Here is an 18,713-nt window from a genome sequence, read left to right on the forward strand (position 1 = left end):
AGTCATGGGCAAGAAAACTTTTAATGTCTTCAGTATTGGAGTAATTGTCAGCTTAAGAATGAATTAGCCAGAATTTTTGCAGGAAAAGTAGAGAAGGTTAAATAAATCCTGTTAGGCGTCTAATTGCGATATTCCCCTGATGTTTTGACTTGGGGTTTATACTTAGGTTTGAATAAAATCCTAAGACATGCCTCTGAAAATGGAAAGAGGTCAATGAACCCAAAAATGTCTCTCTACTGCATAATAGTGAGCACTATATTTCCATGGATTTTATTTACATAGCTAATTCACTGTCTTGCCTGCCTCTGCATTCCTCTGTGATAATTAACATTCCTGGTTTTTTTTTTGTTGTTGTTGTTTTTTGGAGGGGTGGGGAGATTAAAAATAAGGTGTTACTCTCAATAGGGAAATAGCCCTTTCCTGTTAAGTAGTGTGTTCTAAGAATGAAATCACTGAGAAAAGTACGTAAGTACCCATGTCTGTAATTTCTTTAAGCGTGATTCTTGCACATGAAGTTCTAACAACCAAGCTTAAAGCTTTGAGAACAGTGTCTGCCAGTAAAGTTCTTTAACATTTTTTAAACCCATTTTCTTTGTTGACATTGACCTTTTCCTTTACCCCATTAGCCAGCTGGCATAAATTACTGCAGCTCTGTTTGCCGTATGATTTGTCCATTGAAATGTTAGGAGTAAATAATTTTAGTTTCCAAAGTACTAGTCAAAGGGATATTATTTGGAAGGACAGTAAAGGCTCTTGCTTGTGTATTTTAAAAAAACACGTAACAGGGTTCCTGGCTGCCTCAGTCAGTAGAGCATGAGACTTTTGATCCCAGGGTCTTGAGTTCGAGCCCCATGTTGGGTGTAGAGATGATAAAGAAATAAACTTAAAAATTGTACACCATTTATATTATTTTATTTGTACCCTTTTTTGCCCTACCACTAATTTTTATTGCTTATGTTCATTCAAGTACCTTAACTATTGTGTTTTCAGGAATCTCTCTAAATGTGAATTGTTTTTTGAGGCTGCAAACATCTTAATTTTTTATTTTAGGAGATGCTGAAGAAGTGTCATCTTTGTATGGAATCAATAGTACAAGCCAAAGATAGACAGGCTGCTGAAGCAAACAAAAATGCCAGCATTTTATTAGAGGAGTTAGACTTGGAAAAGGTAATGGTAACCTTTACATATGAAAAGTTCTTCTTTTCCTCTTTTGCCTTCCACCTAATTGGTAATCTGTTGTGTTTTGGTTTCATTTCATTTTGTTCTTGCTTTAACCAATGCACATGTTTTTTTCTCCAAGTTTGGCTCAGTTAGAGGGAATTATGACTACTTTAAAAATCATTAAGGTAACTTTCTTTGTAATCAAATTAACAAAATTTTATTACAGGAGTTGCATTGATCTGCAAGTCAGAAAACCTAACCTCAATAATCAAGTTTAGTCTTATATCAACAAATGATCTCTTAATACCTATCCAAATTGATCTTTCATTGATCCTAGACCTTATAATTTATTGCCAACAGATTTATCAGATGTACCAAATGTATTACCATCACATAACCAACCAGGGAACTGCAACCACTTTGTGGAATGTTTAATGAGTACATTTTTTAAATGGATGATTTGTTTTATACTTTTCTCTTTCAGGCAGAGCATCATTCCCATCTATTTCCACAGGGAGTAAAATACTACAGATAACTTTTGGTTTTGCAGTCTTGTAGCTCTCTTTCTCCCCCTTCCTATCAATGAGTTTGTATTCTAGAATGTAACACAAATAGTAATCACAGCAGGAAAAGGAGTTGGAATACATATTCTACCATGTTTGATCTTTTATAAAAAGGTTAAAAATGCTGTAAAAAGTTTTTAACTGCGATCAAACTTAAAAGTACTGATTAAATTTATAAAGGCTATATAGTGATAATTTTAACCTTTTTTGACTTGAGTAATTTCCCTTTTTTACTGTATTTGCTGACTTACTTTAAACTATGAATTTCAACTTACATAAACAAAAAATGAATTATTTTCAAGATTTTATTCTAATTCAAGTGTGAAGCTACACTTATTTTTTAGAAAATATATTTAATATTGGAGGTTCTTCATTTAAAATAATCTGGTTTAGGGGCACCTGGGTGGCTCAGTGGGTTAAAGCCTCTGCCTTCAGCTCAGGTCATGATCCCAGGGTCCTGGGATGGAGCCCCACATAGGGCTCTCTGCTCAGCAGGGAGCCTGATTCCCTTCCTCTCTGTCTGCCTGCCTCTCTGCCTACTTGTGATCTCTGTCTGTCAAATAAATAAATAAAATCTTAAAAAAAAAAATCTGGTTTAAATTCTGATCAAACAAATTAGCTTTTTTGGCCATTTTGAAATTAAAAAAAATATATAAGCACATTGAGAGATTGATATTTATAACCATTATAACTATTGCTTTATCTATTTTTATATTGTCTTATCTAATTATTTAAAGCCTACTAAACACCAAGCAATATAGTAGTGCCAAGTGGTATGATAAAATATGTATTATTTTAGTCTTCTCATTAAAAAACATCACTACCTTCCCCTTTCAGATGGAGAAACTTACATCTGTGGGAAGTTAAGGAACTTGCTTAAACTAGAGTAGGGTTTGAACCCAGTTTTTTATTGTTGTTGTTGTTTGTTTTTTTTTTTTTCATTCCAAATTCCCAGGTTCCCACTCTTTTTTTTTTTTTTTTAAAGATTTTATTTATTTATTTAACAGAGAGAGAGCGAGAGAGCGAAAGCACAAGTAGGCAGAGAGAGAGGGGGAAGCAGGCTTCCCACTGAGCAGAGAGCCCAGTGTGAGGCTCAATCCCAAGACTCTGAGATCATGACCTGAGCTGAAGGCAGAGGCTTAACCCACTGAGCCACCCAGGTGCCCCTGGGTTCCCACTCTTAACTGAACATAAACTATCTCTTAGTTCTTTCTTCCTAAAGTACTATAATACCCTGTTTTATCATGACTCTCCTATTTTTACATCTTAGAACTCTCCTGACTCTAAGTTGTTTCATGATACTATTTCTTTTTTGCATTTTTATAAATCTGCATCCTTTCTATAGCTGAGACATAGATAACTGTTTTTAAATAAAACTTTTAATTTTTTCATGCCTTGATATTTGTACATTACATTAAATGCACCTAGGAATTTATTGCATACCTATAGATTATAAAGTCAGGAAGCAATTTATAGGAGACATCTTTATGAAGATACCTGTTCTCAATCAACTTCATTTTTTCTTCTTTATTAAAATGTGTTCAGTTTAAACTGTGAAATATGCAAAGATAACTAAAGAAAAAACTATGTCACCATTGTAACATTTAACTAAAATTAAAAACCTATTATGGTAATTAAAGTCTGTACCTCTACAATTACCTATTAAGCCTTTTAAGAATGTATGTGATCTGCCCACTCATGATACTTCTTACACCTCCCTGATCATATGTATGTATTTTTTTATTACTTTGGTCACTTTGCTCCATCCATACTGACCATCCTCTTTTTGTTCTTACTGTGCCTTCTGCCTTAATTGTCCCTTCATTTGCCTCTTACTTTAGTCTCCCTTCCACAGACACACTTACTACTCTTCTTCCCTTCTCTGTTTTCACTGTGTAACATTCTAAATACTGTATTATATTTAGTTGTCTTGTTAGACTCTACCACTACAATGCATGTACCACAAAATGGTGCCTGGCATGTCATAGGCGGTCAATAGGTATTTCTTGGGCAAATGAATATTCACACATACGGATATGGTGTACTTTTTTTTTTTTTTTTTTTAAGAATCCTATGAACACATTAATCCTTGCTTTTCCCTCTCTCAGTAATTGATTGATATTGGCAGTTGATAGTGCTTTAACTGTAGAATATAATCCATAGAAAGTTTGTTTCCAGTTTTTTTGTCACTACAAATAATGTTACAATAAAAATCCTTACACGTATTCCCTTATATTTGGGTGATTTTGTTTTTATAGAATAAGTTTCTTCACTTGGGTCAATATATTTTAAATTTAATACTTCTAGAATATTCTCCTACTATTAGCAACAAAGTGTCATTTCCTTGAATTCTTTGCAATATTTCTTAACCTTGATGTTCCTGCTTTCAAGAACCTCAGGTTTAAAGCAAATTAAAAGAAACTTCTTTCAAATGTCATTGCATATTTTTCCACACTACTAAAACTCAAAGTGATAAATAATTCTTAACCATAAACTAATTAGATGTAAATTGATTCTTTTTCATGCACAGATACTTTATAAACAGTTTAAAGGGGGGCAGTGTAGAGATAAAATTCTGTATTACAGAGGAGGTTCTTCTCTCCTGAACTCTAGACCAGTATTTCTATTTGAAAAATTACCAGATTGAGATCTGATAGGGTCTGGTTCATTGTTTTTTACTTATGACTTATATCTGGGAAAATACACTTTTTTGTTGCACCTTTTGAAACACAGTGTATTCTGGCTCCACCATATCTGATTTAGGAACATCACCGGAGTTTGTCTTGTCTGGTCTAAGTTGAATGTTCTGTATAGGTAATTTATTGCTTATATAAAAGTGATTATTTGGTCAGCCTTTCTAATTTGAAAATTTGGGTCAATAGGTTTGTAAAAACTGCTGTTGAAAATACTACCCATTATATTTATCAGATTCCCTTATCCTTGTTCAGCAAACATTTATTTACTGAGCATTTATTATGTGGAAGAGCCCTTGCTTTGGAGCATTTTATCTGGTCAGTTAATTGCTTGTTCTCTTAGGGCATTAACAACTAACTGTTAGTATCCTTAGTGAATATTATTGGTCTGCATTTTTGATATATTTGTTTCACCCCTCAACTTTATTACCTATTATTTCTTCCCCTACTTTTTTCCTTGTAAACTTGCATTCCTTTTTAGGGAGTGTGTAGAGTGTATTTTTAAAAATATTTCTATTAGACATTTTTAGTTGGCTTTTTTTGCCGTCACCTGAAGCTTCTAATATGCCTATTCCACAATCTTAATTTTATACATTTCATTCTCTGATCATCTTTTCACCTTTACTGCCTCTTGAATTCTCCCTCCAACAATCCGGACAACATTGCCTACCAGTATATTGTAGGATTCATTTGTCCTTCCCCCCTACACTGTTCCTTACTCTTTTCTTCTTCTTCTTACCCGTATGTACCTTAGTAACTAAATGTACAGAAAAAAATTCAACCCTGAGGATGAATTTCACTTTAAATGGGTGACAATAAATTCTTTAATGCTGCCTATTTATACTGTACTTCCCTAATTTATTTCATTCTCCCACTCATTTAGACCACTATTACTTTCTTTTATCCTGTGACTTACAATACATCCTCTCCTTCACCCTCAGTTAACTACCTTGCATTCTACCTCAGTGAGAGAACTGTAGCTTCGGAAGTAAACTGTCAGACTTTCCCCACCCCATCTCCCCACCCACGAATTTCTATCCATATTCTTCCTCCCATTTACTAAGTAAACTTTTTGTAACCAGTCCATCTAGTGAACTAGATTTGGTCTCCCTTACTCAAAAACATTGTGGCAATTTTTTCTTTGTCCTATATCATTTTTCCTCTTCTCTTGGGTCATTCTTATCAGCATATGAGCTTAGTTTCCAAACTTAAAAATCCCCTTGATTCCTCCAACTCCCTTTCCCCAGTTTTCAGCTATAAGCCCATTCCTTTGCTCCTCTTTGCAGCTAAACAGTAACAGCAAAGTCGTCTTATTTTGGCTATTCCCAATTCTTCATCCTTTTTTATTTATTTATTTTTTTAAGATTGATTTATTTGAGAAAGAGAGAGCATCAGGGGGAAGGGCAAAGTGAGGGAGAGAGAATCCTAGGCAGATTCCATGCTGAGTGTGGAGCCCAACACAGGGCTCGATAACATGACTCTCAGATCGAGACCCCTGATGAAACCAAGAGCTGGACGCCCAACCACCTGTGCCACCAGGCACCTAGAATTTTTCATCCTTTTCAAATCTACTTCTGTCAGCCTCTTAACTCTCACAACCTCAACAAAACTGCTTTTATGGTCCCCTGTGACTTTCATGTAGCCACTTCATTCTTCTCTCACTAAGCCACTAACACCTAATGTACTCTTTTCACTTGACCTCTATTGCTCTACACACTCTTAGCTTGGTTTTTCTCCTATCTCCCTGAATGGTCTTTCTGTGTCTCCTTTGCTGCTACTTCCTTTTCTTTTCCCTTAGTTGGCAAGCCCCTTAGCTCTTTATATGGTCATCTTCTTGCACTGGTCATCTCATCCTGCTTCTTAAATTTAAATTTAAATATATACCAGCTGATCCCAAATATATATCTTTAGCACAGACCTCTTCCCTAAACTTCAGTCTCATATCCAACTAGCTACTCAACCTGTCCATTTGGATACCAATTAGAGATCTCATACTTGTGTCCAAAAGTCAACTCGTGATCTTTGCCTAACCCAGAACCACAACTCTGACTTGTAACTGCTTGTATAGCTTATGCACTGGCTGTTCTCTTTGCCTGAAATCCTTCAAATCTATTAGATGTTCACGTAAACCTTACCTTTGTGAGGCTTACACTGACCACCCTCTTTAAAATCAGAACCCCTTGGGGTTCCTGGGTGGCTGTCAGGTAAGCATCCAACTCTTGATTGCAGCTCAGATCATGATCTCCACGTCATTAGAGCAAGCCCTGTGTGCGATGAGCCTGGTTAAGATTCTTTCTCCCTCTTCCTCTGCCCCTGGCCCCCTCCACCTCCTCGCTTACTCTCTCAAAAAAAAAAAAAAAAATCACTTTAAAATCAAAACCCCTTATCTCTCCCCATATATGTACTTGTCTTGTCTTCCCTTTCTCTAGTATCTTACATTGTATTTAACACATTTTTGAAGACTGTGTAATGTATTATGTTTGTCATCTGTGTGCCCCCCCCCCCCCACTAAATGTTAAGTTTTATAAGCTTCATGAGGGTAGGGATCTTTTGTCTAGTTTACTGATTAGTTCAAAGATGAGAACCATGTTTAGTACATAGCAAATTAGCAATAAATTTTTTCTGGATCCTACCCTTCCATTCCCCTGATCCTCCCTAAACTCTTTTTCTGTTACTGGTATCACTACTCATGAGTCAGTAATGAAATCCTGCTGTAACTTTCAGCTGCTCACTTATCCTTGCTTCCCTCTGTCTAGCAAATGCATTCATGCAGTAAGTTAACAACCCAGTGCCTGGTATAGACGCTCCACGTACTAAACCATACCACTGTCGTCATCATCATCATCTTCATTTGAGCTGTGGCAGTTGAGCCTCTGTTCCGTCCTCTCCTCTCAGTTACCATTTGTCACCTGAAGGATTGCCGTGGGCTTCCTACCAATAAGTATTTTTGTCTCGTTCACCTTTTGCCTTCATTTTAATCCTTCTCCATTCCAGTGTAGCTTTTCCACAGTTCCCATAGTTTTCTTATACACAGGTGGGATTACCTTCCCCCTCCTCAGAAACTGTCAGTCTCTCTTTATTGTCTGCGTTCGAAAATCCAAACATTCAGGTCCTCCCAGCTCACTACTTCTCTAGGCTCATCACTCGCTGTTGTTTGTTTTCTACTGCTCACGTATCTCGTTTACTTTCACTTATGTAAATATGCGATAGCATTTTTTTAGTCTGGACTGCCTCTCCCCAGATTCTTAAGTTCTCATCTTAAAAAGTTTGATTCTCAAAATCACATTGCTTCCTGAAACCTCAATTAGAAATCACTGCTTGAGTTAGGGCCTTTTCCTTTTCATCCTGAGGTTATTCTACAACTTGACTTTTTTCTTCAAAGCCTTTCCCCTACCCCATATAGTCTCAATATAGCAGTTCCCCTGTAAGTGAAATGAGGTCATTCGTGAGAAAATAGAGGATGTGGACTGAATTTCTAAATCTGTTTTCTGTACCTCCAGACTTCATGGTTTATTCTGCTTTCATCTGTTCTTTTTGGGATCTTGTATCAGTTGTTACCACCTCTCCCATATTCTTTTATCTTTAGTGTCTACAGCTGCACTAACTCCTATCCTCTGCCTACATAATCAAGGTAACTATTATAATGAAACTTTACCTCAAATTTAATATTTTGTTTGCCTTTTCCAGATACTATAAGAGAATAATCTATGCTTTTTGACTCTACTTTTAATTTTTAATTCTCAGCCCAGGATCAATTGCCTACTCCCCTCCTACTCTAGTGAACTAACTATAGCAGGGATCACCAGTGGCATCTTAACTGCCAAATTTTGCTACCTCTTTTCAGTTCTTAATCATACTTGTGATACTTATCAGTGTTGATCACTTTCCTTCATAAAACTCTTCTTCCTCTATCTGATTTTGCCTTCCTAAACTCTCATTTGCTCTTCTTTTTAAATATTGAATATCCCCCTCCTGTATATATAATACACACACAAAAATACAGATTCATGTAATTAATAACTTTTTCCCTTTGGTGATCTCATCTAATTGTTGGTTTCATATACCTGCAAACTTATGATGCCTCTTAATAAATGTGTATCTATATTTCTAATTCTGCTTAAGTTTTTAGATACCTTCATGTAGATACCTTCTTTTACAGCTGTAGTCTGAAATAATGTCCTTTGGAAAGAAAGAGTTTTCCTGAGACCTCTGAATTTGTGCTCCACTATTTAGTGAGTTGAAAGGGTTAGTACGTCTATGGGATTACCCAGATACTAGCCATAGAACTTTAAGATTTAGAGAAAAAATACCTTGCCTTTAGGGCAGAACTCCTAAACCAGGAGTCTGATAATCCAGATTTACTATTGTCAAAGACCTCCTCCACTGTTAGAACTAAGGCCTGAGGCACCTACATACCTAAGATTCAACTGCACCTATAAACTAAGACCTACCTTAGCCCATCACCCCCACCCACATCTAGACCAAATGGGTCTGCTTTCTGATTTAAATTTTGCTATTCTTAAAATAGTTCTTTTTCCCCTTGATACCAGTCAAAACGACCTCCTACCACCAGGCAAAAAATCCAGCAAATCCAAAAATCCATCCTGGCTTAACCATAAATTTTAAACGTCATTGGTTATTTTGATCGCCATATACCTTTTTCAAGGCTTTTCTGTTCATACAGATAGGATACAGATAAAATAGGTTTTATTTGGCCCCAATTGCTTTGAAAATATTTTCTTGGCATATCCTTCACCCCCCTTCTACTCCTTCTTTCCCCTTCCACTTAACCTACTCATTCTGTCAAAGTCAGATTCAGACAGGACAACCTCACTGGAGTTGAGAGGGAGAAAGCACAATTCCTGAGGGCAGGCAGCTAGCTCCATTTAAGCAAGGCTTCAATGAGCAGAGTCACCTACGCTTACTTCCTTCTTTCAAATGGCTTCAGTCAGATATTACTCCTTTTCCTGTGTAGTAAGGAAGTGAAGTCACCCGTGTTTTCGTCTCAGTTCTTCTGTAAGGTGAAAAACTGCTCTTTTACTGGTCTTCAGACTGGTGTTTGTGTACTTCTGGAAGACTAGCAAAACTTTCCAGGGCTACCATGCAGACAATTTTTTGATCTTTAACATCCCATTTGTATTCTTCCTGAAATCCCTCTGCCTGAGAAAGTACCAGTGTTCTGCAAATTCTCTTTGATTTTTCCTCTTTTCAGGGACAAAAGATTTTTCTTTCATGCAAGAGAATGTAATTATGGTGCACTGCCCGAGGGTGTAAAAACTTTCAAGGTGGACAAAACCTTTCAGGTTATCTAACACAGATAATTTGAAAAGGCAGAAAGGTCTAGCAAAAGCAAAAGACTTAAAAAACTTAAAAAATAAAATGAAGTCTGATTTGCCTTTGGAGCCATATTTGAGCTCTGGTTTTATTAGTTAGGATATTGTGATATTTTCCATAAACTGTCATTGTTTTGATACTTACATTTAAAATACACAAAGACACACATATAATACACAGAATACGGGATTATGGGCAGGGAGTACATAGTTTGAAAATGTCTTTTAGAGAATATGGAAATGAAACCATTTGAAGATGATTTTTTCCCTTTATGAATCAAGAAGGAGAATTTAATAGTTAACATCACTTATTAAGAGATGTTATACTTTTAAACTTGTTCTTAATTTTTTTGACGATGAGAGTAACCATTTTCACAAATAAAAAACAATGAACAGTTACATTAAATAAAATTGAAAGCCACCATCTTTCTGCTACCCTTCTTCCAGTCCCACTGTAGTTAGTAGCTTTGATTTGTATCCTCTTCACCTTTTTTCTGTTTCTACAAATAGAGCTACATAAAAGGGTTACTTTCCCAGTAAATGGGATCACTGGTCCGCAGTTTGTATTCTTTTCTTCTAACCAGAGTAATTTGGGAGCATATTACCATATGCACATTTCTTCAGTGATTAAGAAGTTATGTATCATTCACCCATTTTAAAATTAAATTGTTTTTTATCATTAATTTGATCTTGACATTTAAAAATATTTTCTCTTTACTGTGGTTTGACTATGATCTTGATCAAACAATAAATTGAACTAGATGACTTAAATTTTATGATATTCTTAAAATAGTTCCATTATGATAAAATGACGTTATGTGAAAACTTTTTTTTACAAAGCAGTTCTGTTTTATTGATCCTTTCACAGTTAAGAGAAGAAAGCCGGAGGCTGGCTTTGGCTGCCAAGAGAGAAAAGAGAAAGGAGAAGAGACGAAAGAAAAAGGAAGAACAAAGAAGAAAACTAGAAGAAATTGAAGCCAAAAATAAAGAGAACTTTGAACTCCAAGCTGCTCAAGAAAAAGAAAAACATAAAGTTGAAGGTATTTTCTCTAGATTACCGTTTAATTTGATTCATGTAATAGGTTGCAATCAAAATTATATTTCCTTAACTATCAATAACTTAAGGTAAAAGTAGATTTCTAAATCATTAAGCCCTTGAAGTACTTATATACTATTTTCATTTACTGATTTCTCCCTAGCTTTTTATTTTGAAGAATTTCAAAGCTACAGGACAAGATGGAAGAATGATAAAACGAATACCTCAATACTCTCCACCTAGATTTTTAAAATAAACATTTTACCATATTTGCTTTATTTTTTTCTCTCTAAATATATATGCATATTATTTTCTAAGCTATCAGAAAGTAAATGCACACATCCTGACATTGTACCTATAAAACTTCAATACATATCCTAGGAATGACATGGGCTTACATAATCACAACACCTTTTATAATACCTAAAAAATTAAGAGTAATTCCATAGTATCATTTATTGTCCTAAGATATTTAGATTTTTTTTCTCAAAATGAGGGAATTATTTTAACTAGGTTCTAACTAAAGGATTATTTGATACGAAGATATTGTGAGGAGAAACCATTGCCATTAAACCACCAAATATATATGCATTGTGTGTGTTTGTGAGTGTAATTTCCCTCTCCTCCAGCCTTTTATTTTGAAAAATGTCCAAACGATAGAAAAGTTTATGGAATAGTACAATGACCACCTGTCACTTAGATTAAAACATTGGCACATTAATTTAGTTTATCTTTTTTCCTCTCTTTTTGAACAAATTACATGTAAGTTGGACACCCTATGCAAAATTACCACTAAATACTTGAATATGTATTTCCCAGAAAAAGAACATTATTTTATGTGACCACAGTAACATCATTATTACACACATAAAATTTAATAACATAATAATATATAATATACAGTACATATTCATATTTCCCAGATTGTTCCGAAAATATTTTTTATAATGGCTTACTATGCATTTTTTAGGACTTGAGCACAGAGAGGATAATGGGTATCATATCCATCTAATTACTGATGAATGCTGGAATGATTGATGACTTTACATCTAATAGTCGCAGAGTAACTCCTGTCTTTATTGTTTTTCAAGTGTTTAAAGCTAAATGTACTCTAAAAATGTTTAGACCTTGCTAATTTGGTATTGCTGGTATTGGCTTCTTTTACAGATGAGCCTGAAGTCTTGACAGAGCCTCCAAGTGCCACAACCACTACTACCATAGGTATATCTGCAACATGGACAACCTTGGCAGGTTCCCATGGTAAAAGAAATAACACCATAACTACAACCAGTTCAAAGAGGAAAAACAGGAAAAATAAAATTACTCCAGAAAATGTTCAGATTATATTTGATGATCCACTACCAATCTCATATAGTCAGCCAGAGAAGGTAAACGGAGAGTCCAAGAGCAGCAGTACCAGTGAGAGTGGGGACAGTGATAACATGAGGATTTCCAGCTGCAGTGATGAAAGCAGTAACAGCAACAGCAGCCGAAAGAGTGACAATCATTCACCTGCTGTGGTGACCACCACCATGACCAGCAAGAAGCAGCCATCAGTTCTGGTTACATTTCCGAAGGAAGAGAGAAAATCTGTTTCTGGCAAGGCTTCAATAAAGTTAGTTCTAATTTTCATTTTTATTATTTATAGTATCATCATGAAATTCTTTGTTGCTGATTTTTTTAGTAAAGAGAGCAAATTAACAATTGGCAAAATTTTTTGTCTTTGTCTGTGTTTGTCTTTGTACTAAAGAAGTCACAATTTCATTTTAACGGAAGAATAGGCTATTTTTGAAGTTTTTTGTTAATGAAAGAGAAAATTATTTTTACTATGTAACTTCTTTATTTTGGTTGTTAAATTTTAGCCCATGACAAGTATTGATTGTGGTTTCTTAGGGGTCATTATAGTTCAGCTCTGCTAATTTTGACCTCTAATTGACTCTTCATGTTATGCTAAATATTGAAAAGTGAGAAATAAGTTGCTCACTTGTTTACCATATTTATTCTAAAAATAAATAAAACAAAATTATGCAATAGATTGCCTCTATCATTTAAAATTCTACATTTGTTCTATATTTAATTATTTTCCTCCCTCTGTTAAAGATTGTCAGAGACTGTCAATGAAGTAACCAGTAATTCTCTGTCTACTTGTACAAAATCTGGTCCATCTCCCCTTTCCTCTCCAAATGGGAAGTTAACAGTAGCAAGTCCTAAGCGTGGACAAAAGAGAGAGGAAGGATGGAAGGAAGTTGTAAGAAGGTAAGTGATTGTTTCTTTGTTTTTTTCATTCTTTTTACATGAGATGTTGTTTACCTTACTGTTAGATTCATTCAGCTATTCCAAAAGTTGCGTATGAACTGGTGGCCCAAGGCTGAATCTGGCTAACAGAGATAGTGTACACCATATTTTAGATTTAAAAAAAAAAAAAAAAAAAAAAAAGTAGGCACTAGTACTTCTAAAATTAGGAGATTTTACATAAAAAGTACAGAGACTTCACGAAAAAATTACAAGGATGATTGTGGTATTTGCTGGACTCCCAGGTATTGCTATTTGGTAGAGAACTAACTTAAATCTTTAAGGTGATAGATTGTGTCTTACTCAGTTTTGTAATCTCAGAGCCCAGCATGTGGTATTTTCTACATGCTTGTAAATATTTGAAGAATGAGTAAGTATTGGTTTTAAACTATTCTTCTTGTCTTTAAGCAACATGATGCCTTTATTTAAATGATTTTAGAACTGAAATATTTGGTTATGTTTTGCTTGGGATTTTTTGGGTTATGTCTCAAAAAGTAAAACAGTATCTCAAACTAAAAGGTAGTAAGATACCACAGAGGATCTATTGTAAATCTTTAATGACCTGTTTTAAAGAACTTCCCAGAAATTCCAACAAAAACTTAAGCTTTTGAATATTTGAAATAAGAGCTGTAATGAGCCAAACTTATTCCTCTTAATCCCAAAATGCACTGTTTGGTTTTTTGTTTTTGTTTTTTTCATATTATTGACCAAGGCCTCCCCCTACCACCATCTCTGTCTTCATCGGTCTCTGTGTCTCTATCTTATATTCATTCACATTTACACACACACACTTATTCATGTATACACATTCTGTTGAACTAACTAAAATCAGTTGCAACATTAGAGTACTATCTATCCAAAAGTAAGATAATTCAGTTTTTCTGCATGTATTTTATACTGTGGTATACTAAGAAATTCTTAACTAATTTGAAAGTAATGATCTCTGACTGATTATTTTGCCCTTTAGAGAAAAAAGGAATTATCAAGTAACTTAGTTATGTATATAAAAGGGTAGGGGTCATAGCTAGCCTTTTAAAAAATGTAACATTTTAATATTTAATCTACCATTCTAAATAAATAATGTACTTGTTCAATAAAGCATAGTTGGCTCATTCTCTTTATGGAGAATTATACTATATTTCTTTTAGAAGCATCCTTTTTTTAGGCTGGTCAGAAATGTATATGTACCTTTTCTAAAGTGTGAATGTTTAGAACTGTAAAGCAGTTTTGCAAATGTTAAGACAGGTTTTGTCTTTTTGAAATTTGAGCAGGCTCTTCTCTTTCCTCACACCATTAAACATCCTTTAGCAAGCTTCCAGTGTTGGTGGATAATCATTTTAATGCCTCTAAAAGAATGAAAGGAAACAATGCATTTTTAATATCATTCTTTCAGTTACATATTAGACAATAAAAAGAATGTGAGTCAAACACCCAGAAGTACCCACAAGAAGCTTTTCTTGTTTCCTCAGTCTCGATTGGTGCCCAACCAGTGTGTCTTTACGACACCCTATTAGAGCACTTGTGGCATGCTGTTGTGGCTTTCCTGCTTGCTGTCTACATAGTCAATATAGATGGGCAGGAACTATGTTTATCTTATTTGCCATTAGTATTTGCATTAACACGGTGCATGTCTACACAGTATGTCCTTTATAGTTCTTAATGAAAGATGAAAGTAAAAAAAAAAACAAAACAAAACAGTTTTTGGTAATGAGATGAAAAGCTGTGGTTAAACACTTGCTTGTGTGCTCTCTCTCTCACTCTGTCTCTCTCTCTCTCTTCTGTCACTGTTAGTTGCCTTTTATCACCTAAAGTAAGAATAGATAGAAGAGGCTGACTCAGCAATAATTTATTCTGTATTTACAGAAATGTACTTTAGTAAGCCTCTTTCCTCATATTTTAATCATAACTGCTGATACTAATGATAATCTTAATTTATCTTTGCAACTTTTAAACAGGTCAAAGAAAGTATCTGTTCCGTCAACTGTGATATCCAGAGTGATTGGAAGAGGAGGCTGTAATATTAATGCTATCCGGGAGTTCACTGGTGCACACATAGATATTGATAAGCAGAAAGACAAGACAGGAGACCGGATAATAACTATAAGGCAAAACTTTGTCTCTTATGTTTTCTCCTTCTGTGTTTTATCGCACTGTACCTTAATGAAGTACAAGTATTTTGAATTTTTGGTGGATCTTTGTATTTAATAGCGTACTTTTTAAAATGGGAATTTGATTAGTATGAGAGAAGATAACCTTTACAGTTCTTTTCCTCTCATTCATGTGCTCTTGTGAAATATTTCAAAGGGCTTTAAAAGAATTTTTCATGTGTGTGTGAGAGAGAGAAAGGTTTAGATAATCTTTTCCTTACATAAACTTTTCGTATGGCGTTCTTAAAATTTTATTGACTTTTTAAGAGGGAATAGGTTTCTCACCCATTTTAAGCAATAAGTTTGCTTTTTCCCTTATTGACTTTTGAGATTTATTATTCTAAGACTGTATCCTTAGAATATGAACTCAGTCATAGATAGAGAACTGTAGTGGATATTTGTCTTGTATTGAATATGTCTATTCCTGAATACCCTTAAAATAAACATGCGATATTCTAAGAAATCGTAAGTTTGGTTGTGAGCGGCAGGTGCCCCATTGCAGAGTCTAATAGTTATACAGCCTACTTCGAAGGAAGCAGGTAGCCATTTCTGTTTTGTACTTAACCTCCTCTCCTATCTTGTTTTTCCCTCTCCTGGGATAAGTGGGTAGTCACAACCTGCCTTATCTAGAGAAGAGGAAAGTAGATATCCTTTATGAGTAATTTCCCCCTTAGGGTTTCCATAAGGCTTTCCTTGCAGTCAAATATTTTCCTGAAGATCTAATACTACAGTTTGACCTTATGGCCATTGTTAACATTATCAAGATTCCACTCTCATTTTGAGACATCTTCCCAGAAGAATTACAAAAATTGTTCTACTAATAGAGATTAGTCATAGATGGGGTCATCTTAGGTACCAGGATTTAAAATAAAATACTATTTTCTTACTCAGTTTTGTTTGTTTGTTTGTTTACTTATATTGCTTTTAACTTTGATCAGCTGTTTGACTTTACAGTATTGTTATGGATTACATAGGCTTTTGAGTATAGTCGTTTTTCTAACTAATGTATTTTATGGTAGGAAAATGACCTTTTTTTGAAAAGTCACTATCCCTTTGAAAAATACAGTGGCACGTCAGGGCAGTTTATTGCTTTTCAGAATATCTTAAGAGTAGTTAGAAAATTGCTGCTTAACTTTTATTATTCTCTGTATGTATGTTTACACATACATGAATGAATTTAGGCTTCACCTATTTAAATGTAGGGGAAATTGGGCCTAATTTCTTTTTTTGGTCATTTTACAGGGGTGGCACTGAATCAACAAGACAAGCGACTCAGTTGATCAATGCTCTGATCAAGGATCCAGACAAAGAAATTGATGAACTTATTCCAAAGAATCGTTTGAAAAGCTCCTCAGCAAATTCCAAAATAGGGTCATCAGCACCTACCACCACTGCTGCTAACAGTTCCTTAATGGGAATTAAAATGACGACTGTAGCTCTGTCATCAACATCTCAAACTGCCACAGCACTCACTGTGCCTGCAATTTCTTCTGCATCTACTCATAAAACCATTAAGAACCCAGTAAATAATGTGAGGCCTGGTTTTCCAGTTTCTCTTCCATTAGCATATCCTCCTCCACAGTTTGCACATGCTTTGCTTGCTGCTCAGACTTTCCAGCAGATCCGTCCACCAAGGTTGCCCATGACCCACTTTGGAGGTACTTTTCCACCAGCTCAATCCACTTGGGGTCCTTTTCCTGTCAGGCCTTTGAGCCCTGCCAGAGCTACTAACTCGCCTAAGCCTCACATGGTGCCTCGCCATAGCAATCAGAATAGCAGTGGTTCTCAGGTGAATTCAGCAGGTTCTTTAACTTCAAGTCCAACAACTACAACCAGTTCATCAGCTTCAACGGTGCCTGGTACATCTACAAATGGCAGTCCAAGTTCACCTTCTGTCCGAAGGCAGCTTTTTGTCACCGTTGTGAAGACATCCAATGCCACCACCACAACAGTCACAACGACAGCAAGCAACAACAGCACTGCACCCACAAATGCCACATATCCTATGCCTACTGCCAAAGAACACTACCCAGTATCATCCCCATCTTCCCCATCACCACCAGCCCAGTCAGGAGGGGTTTCTAGAAACAGCCCTTTGGATTGTGGAACAGCATCTCCCAACAAAGGGGCATCTTCCTCTGAACAGGAAGCAGGTAGTCCACCAGTAGTAGAAACTACAAACAGTAGACTTTCAAACAGCAGCAGTTCTTCTGGGAGTTCATCAGTTCATTCTGCTCAGCAACAACCTCCGGGATCTGTTTCTCAGGAGCCAAGACCACCTCTTCAGCAGTCTCAGGTTCCTCCCCCGGAAGTTAGAATGACTGTTCCTCCTTTAGCAACAACAAGTTCTGCTCCAGTGGCGGTGCCTTCTACTGCCCCAGTGACTTACCCTATGCCTCAGACACAAATGGGATGCTCCCAGCCTGCTCCTAAAATGGAAACCCCTGCTATTAGACCACCCTCCCACGGCACAACTGCCCCTCACAAGAATCCAGCTCCAGTGCAGAATTCATCTGTTGCAGTCCTCAGTGTCAATCACATTAAAAGACCTCACAGTGTTCCCTCTTCTGTCCAGCTACCTTCAACCTTAAGTACACAAAGTGCTTGTCAAAATTCAGTACATCCAGCAAATAAGCCTATTGCTCCCAATTTCAGTGCCCCCTTACCATTTGGGCCCTTTAGCACATTGTTCGAAAACAGCCCTACTTCTGCTCATGCCTTCTGGGGAGGATCTGTTGTTTCATCTCAGTCAACACCAGAATCTATGCTATCAGGAAAATCCTCATATTTGCCAAATTCAGATCCATTACATCAGTCTGATACTTCCAAAGCTCCAGGTTTTAGACCACCATTACAGAGACCCGCTCCAAGTCCCTCAGGTAAGTTCATATTTTCTCACATTCTGCAGCTTCTGATTTATACAAGTGATAGGAAAACTCTTGGTCATTTTCTAATAATTTTATTCTATGGCTGGGCCAGATAGAGGTTGTTGAATTCACTTACCTCAAATGCTGTTTGAGTATGAGATGTGTTGAGTATGGCATTAAAAAAAAAAAATCTTTTTAGAAGCCACAGTGGCTTTTATCTTGAATTTCCCATAAATAAATTTATAAGTATATTTTTCTGTCTCAGATAAAACAGTCTCTTATGTTTAAATTTAATAAGAGAATGCCATGAGAAATTTTATTTAAAAAATAATAAACCTTTTAATTTTTAATTTTTTTTTTTAAAGATTTTATTTATTTATTTGACAGAGATCACAAGTAGGCAGAGAGGCAGGCAGAGAGAAGGGGGGAGAAGCAGGTTCCCTGCTGAGCAGAGAGCCCGATACGGGGCTCGATCCCAGGACCTTGGGATCATGACCTGAGCCGAAGGCAGAGGCTTTAACCCACTGAGCCACCCAGGCGCCCCATAAAATAATAAAGCTTTTTAAAATTTGATTTCAGGGGCTCCTGGGTGGCTCAGTCAGTTAAGCGTCTGCCTTCAGC

At 35.9% G+C, this 18,713-nt stretch overlaps 1 protein-coding gene across 1 annotated transcript in view; it reads left to right on the forward strand.

Moving 5' to 3' along the window:
- The window catches only part of LOC111148942 (ankyrin repeat domain 17), a 165,788-nt gene that overhangs the window by 131,290 nt on the left and 15,785 nt on the right, over positions 1–18,713 (forward strand). Inside the window, 6 exon segments of the mRNA XM_022505772.1 lie at positions 1,051–1,167; positions 10,619–10,790; positions 11,954–12,401; positions 12,887–13,042; positions 15,034–15,183; positions 16,468–18,104. Coding sequence (XP_022361480.1) covers positions 1,051–1,167; positions 10,619–10,790; positions 11,954–12,401; positions 12,887–13,042; positions 15,034–15,183; positions 16,468–18,104 — 2,680 coding nt within the window.

Source organism: Enhydra lutris, unplaced genomic scaffold (genome assembly GCF_002288905.1).
Source record: "Enhydra lutris kenyoni isolate GAN:26980312 unplaced genomic scaffold, ASM228890v2 scaffoldscaffold21, whole genome shotgun sequence".
Lineage (NCBI taxonomy): Eukaryota > Metazoa > Chordata > Mammalia > Carnivora > Mustelidae > Enhydra > Enhydra lutris.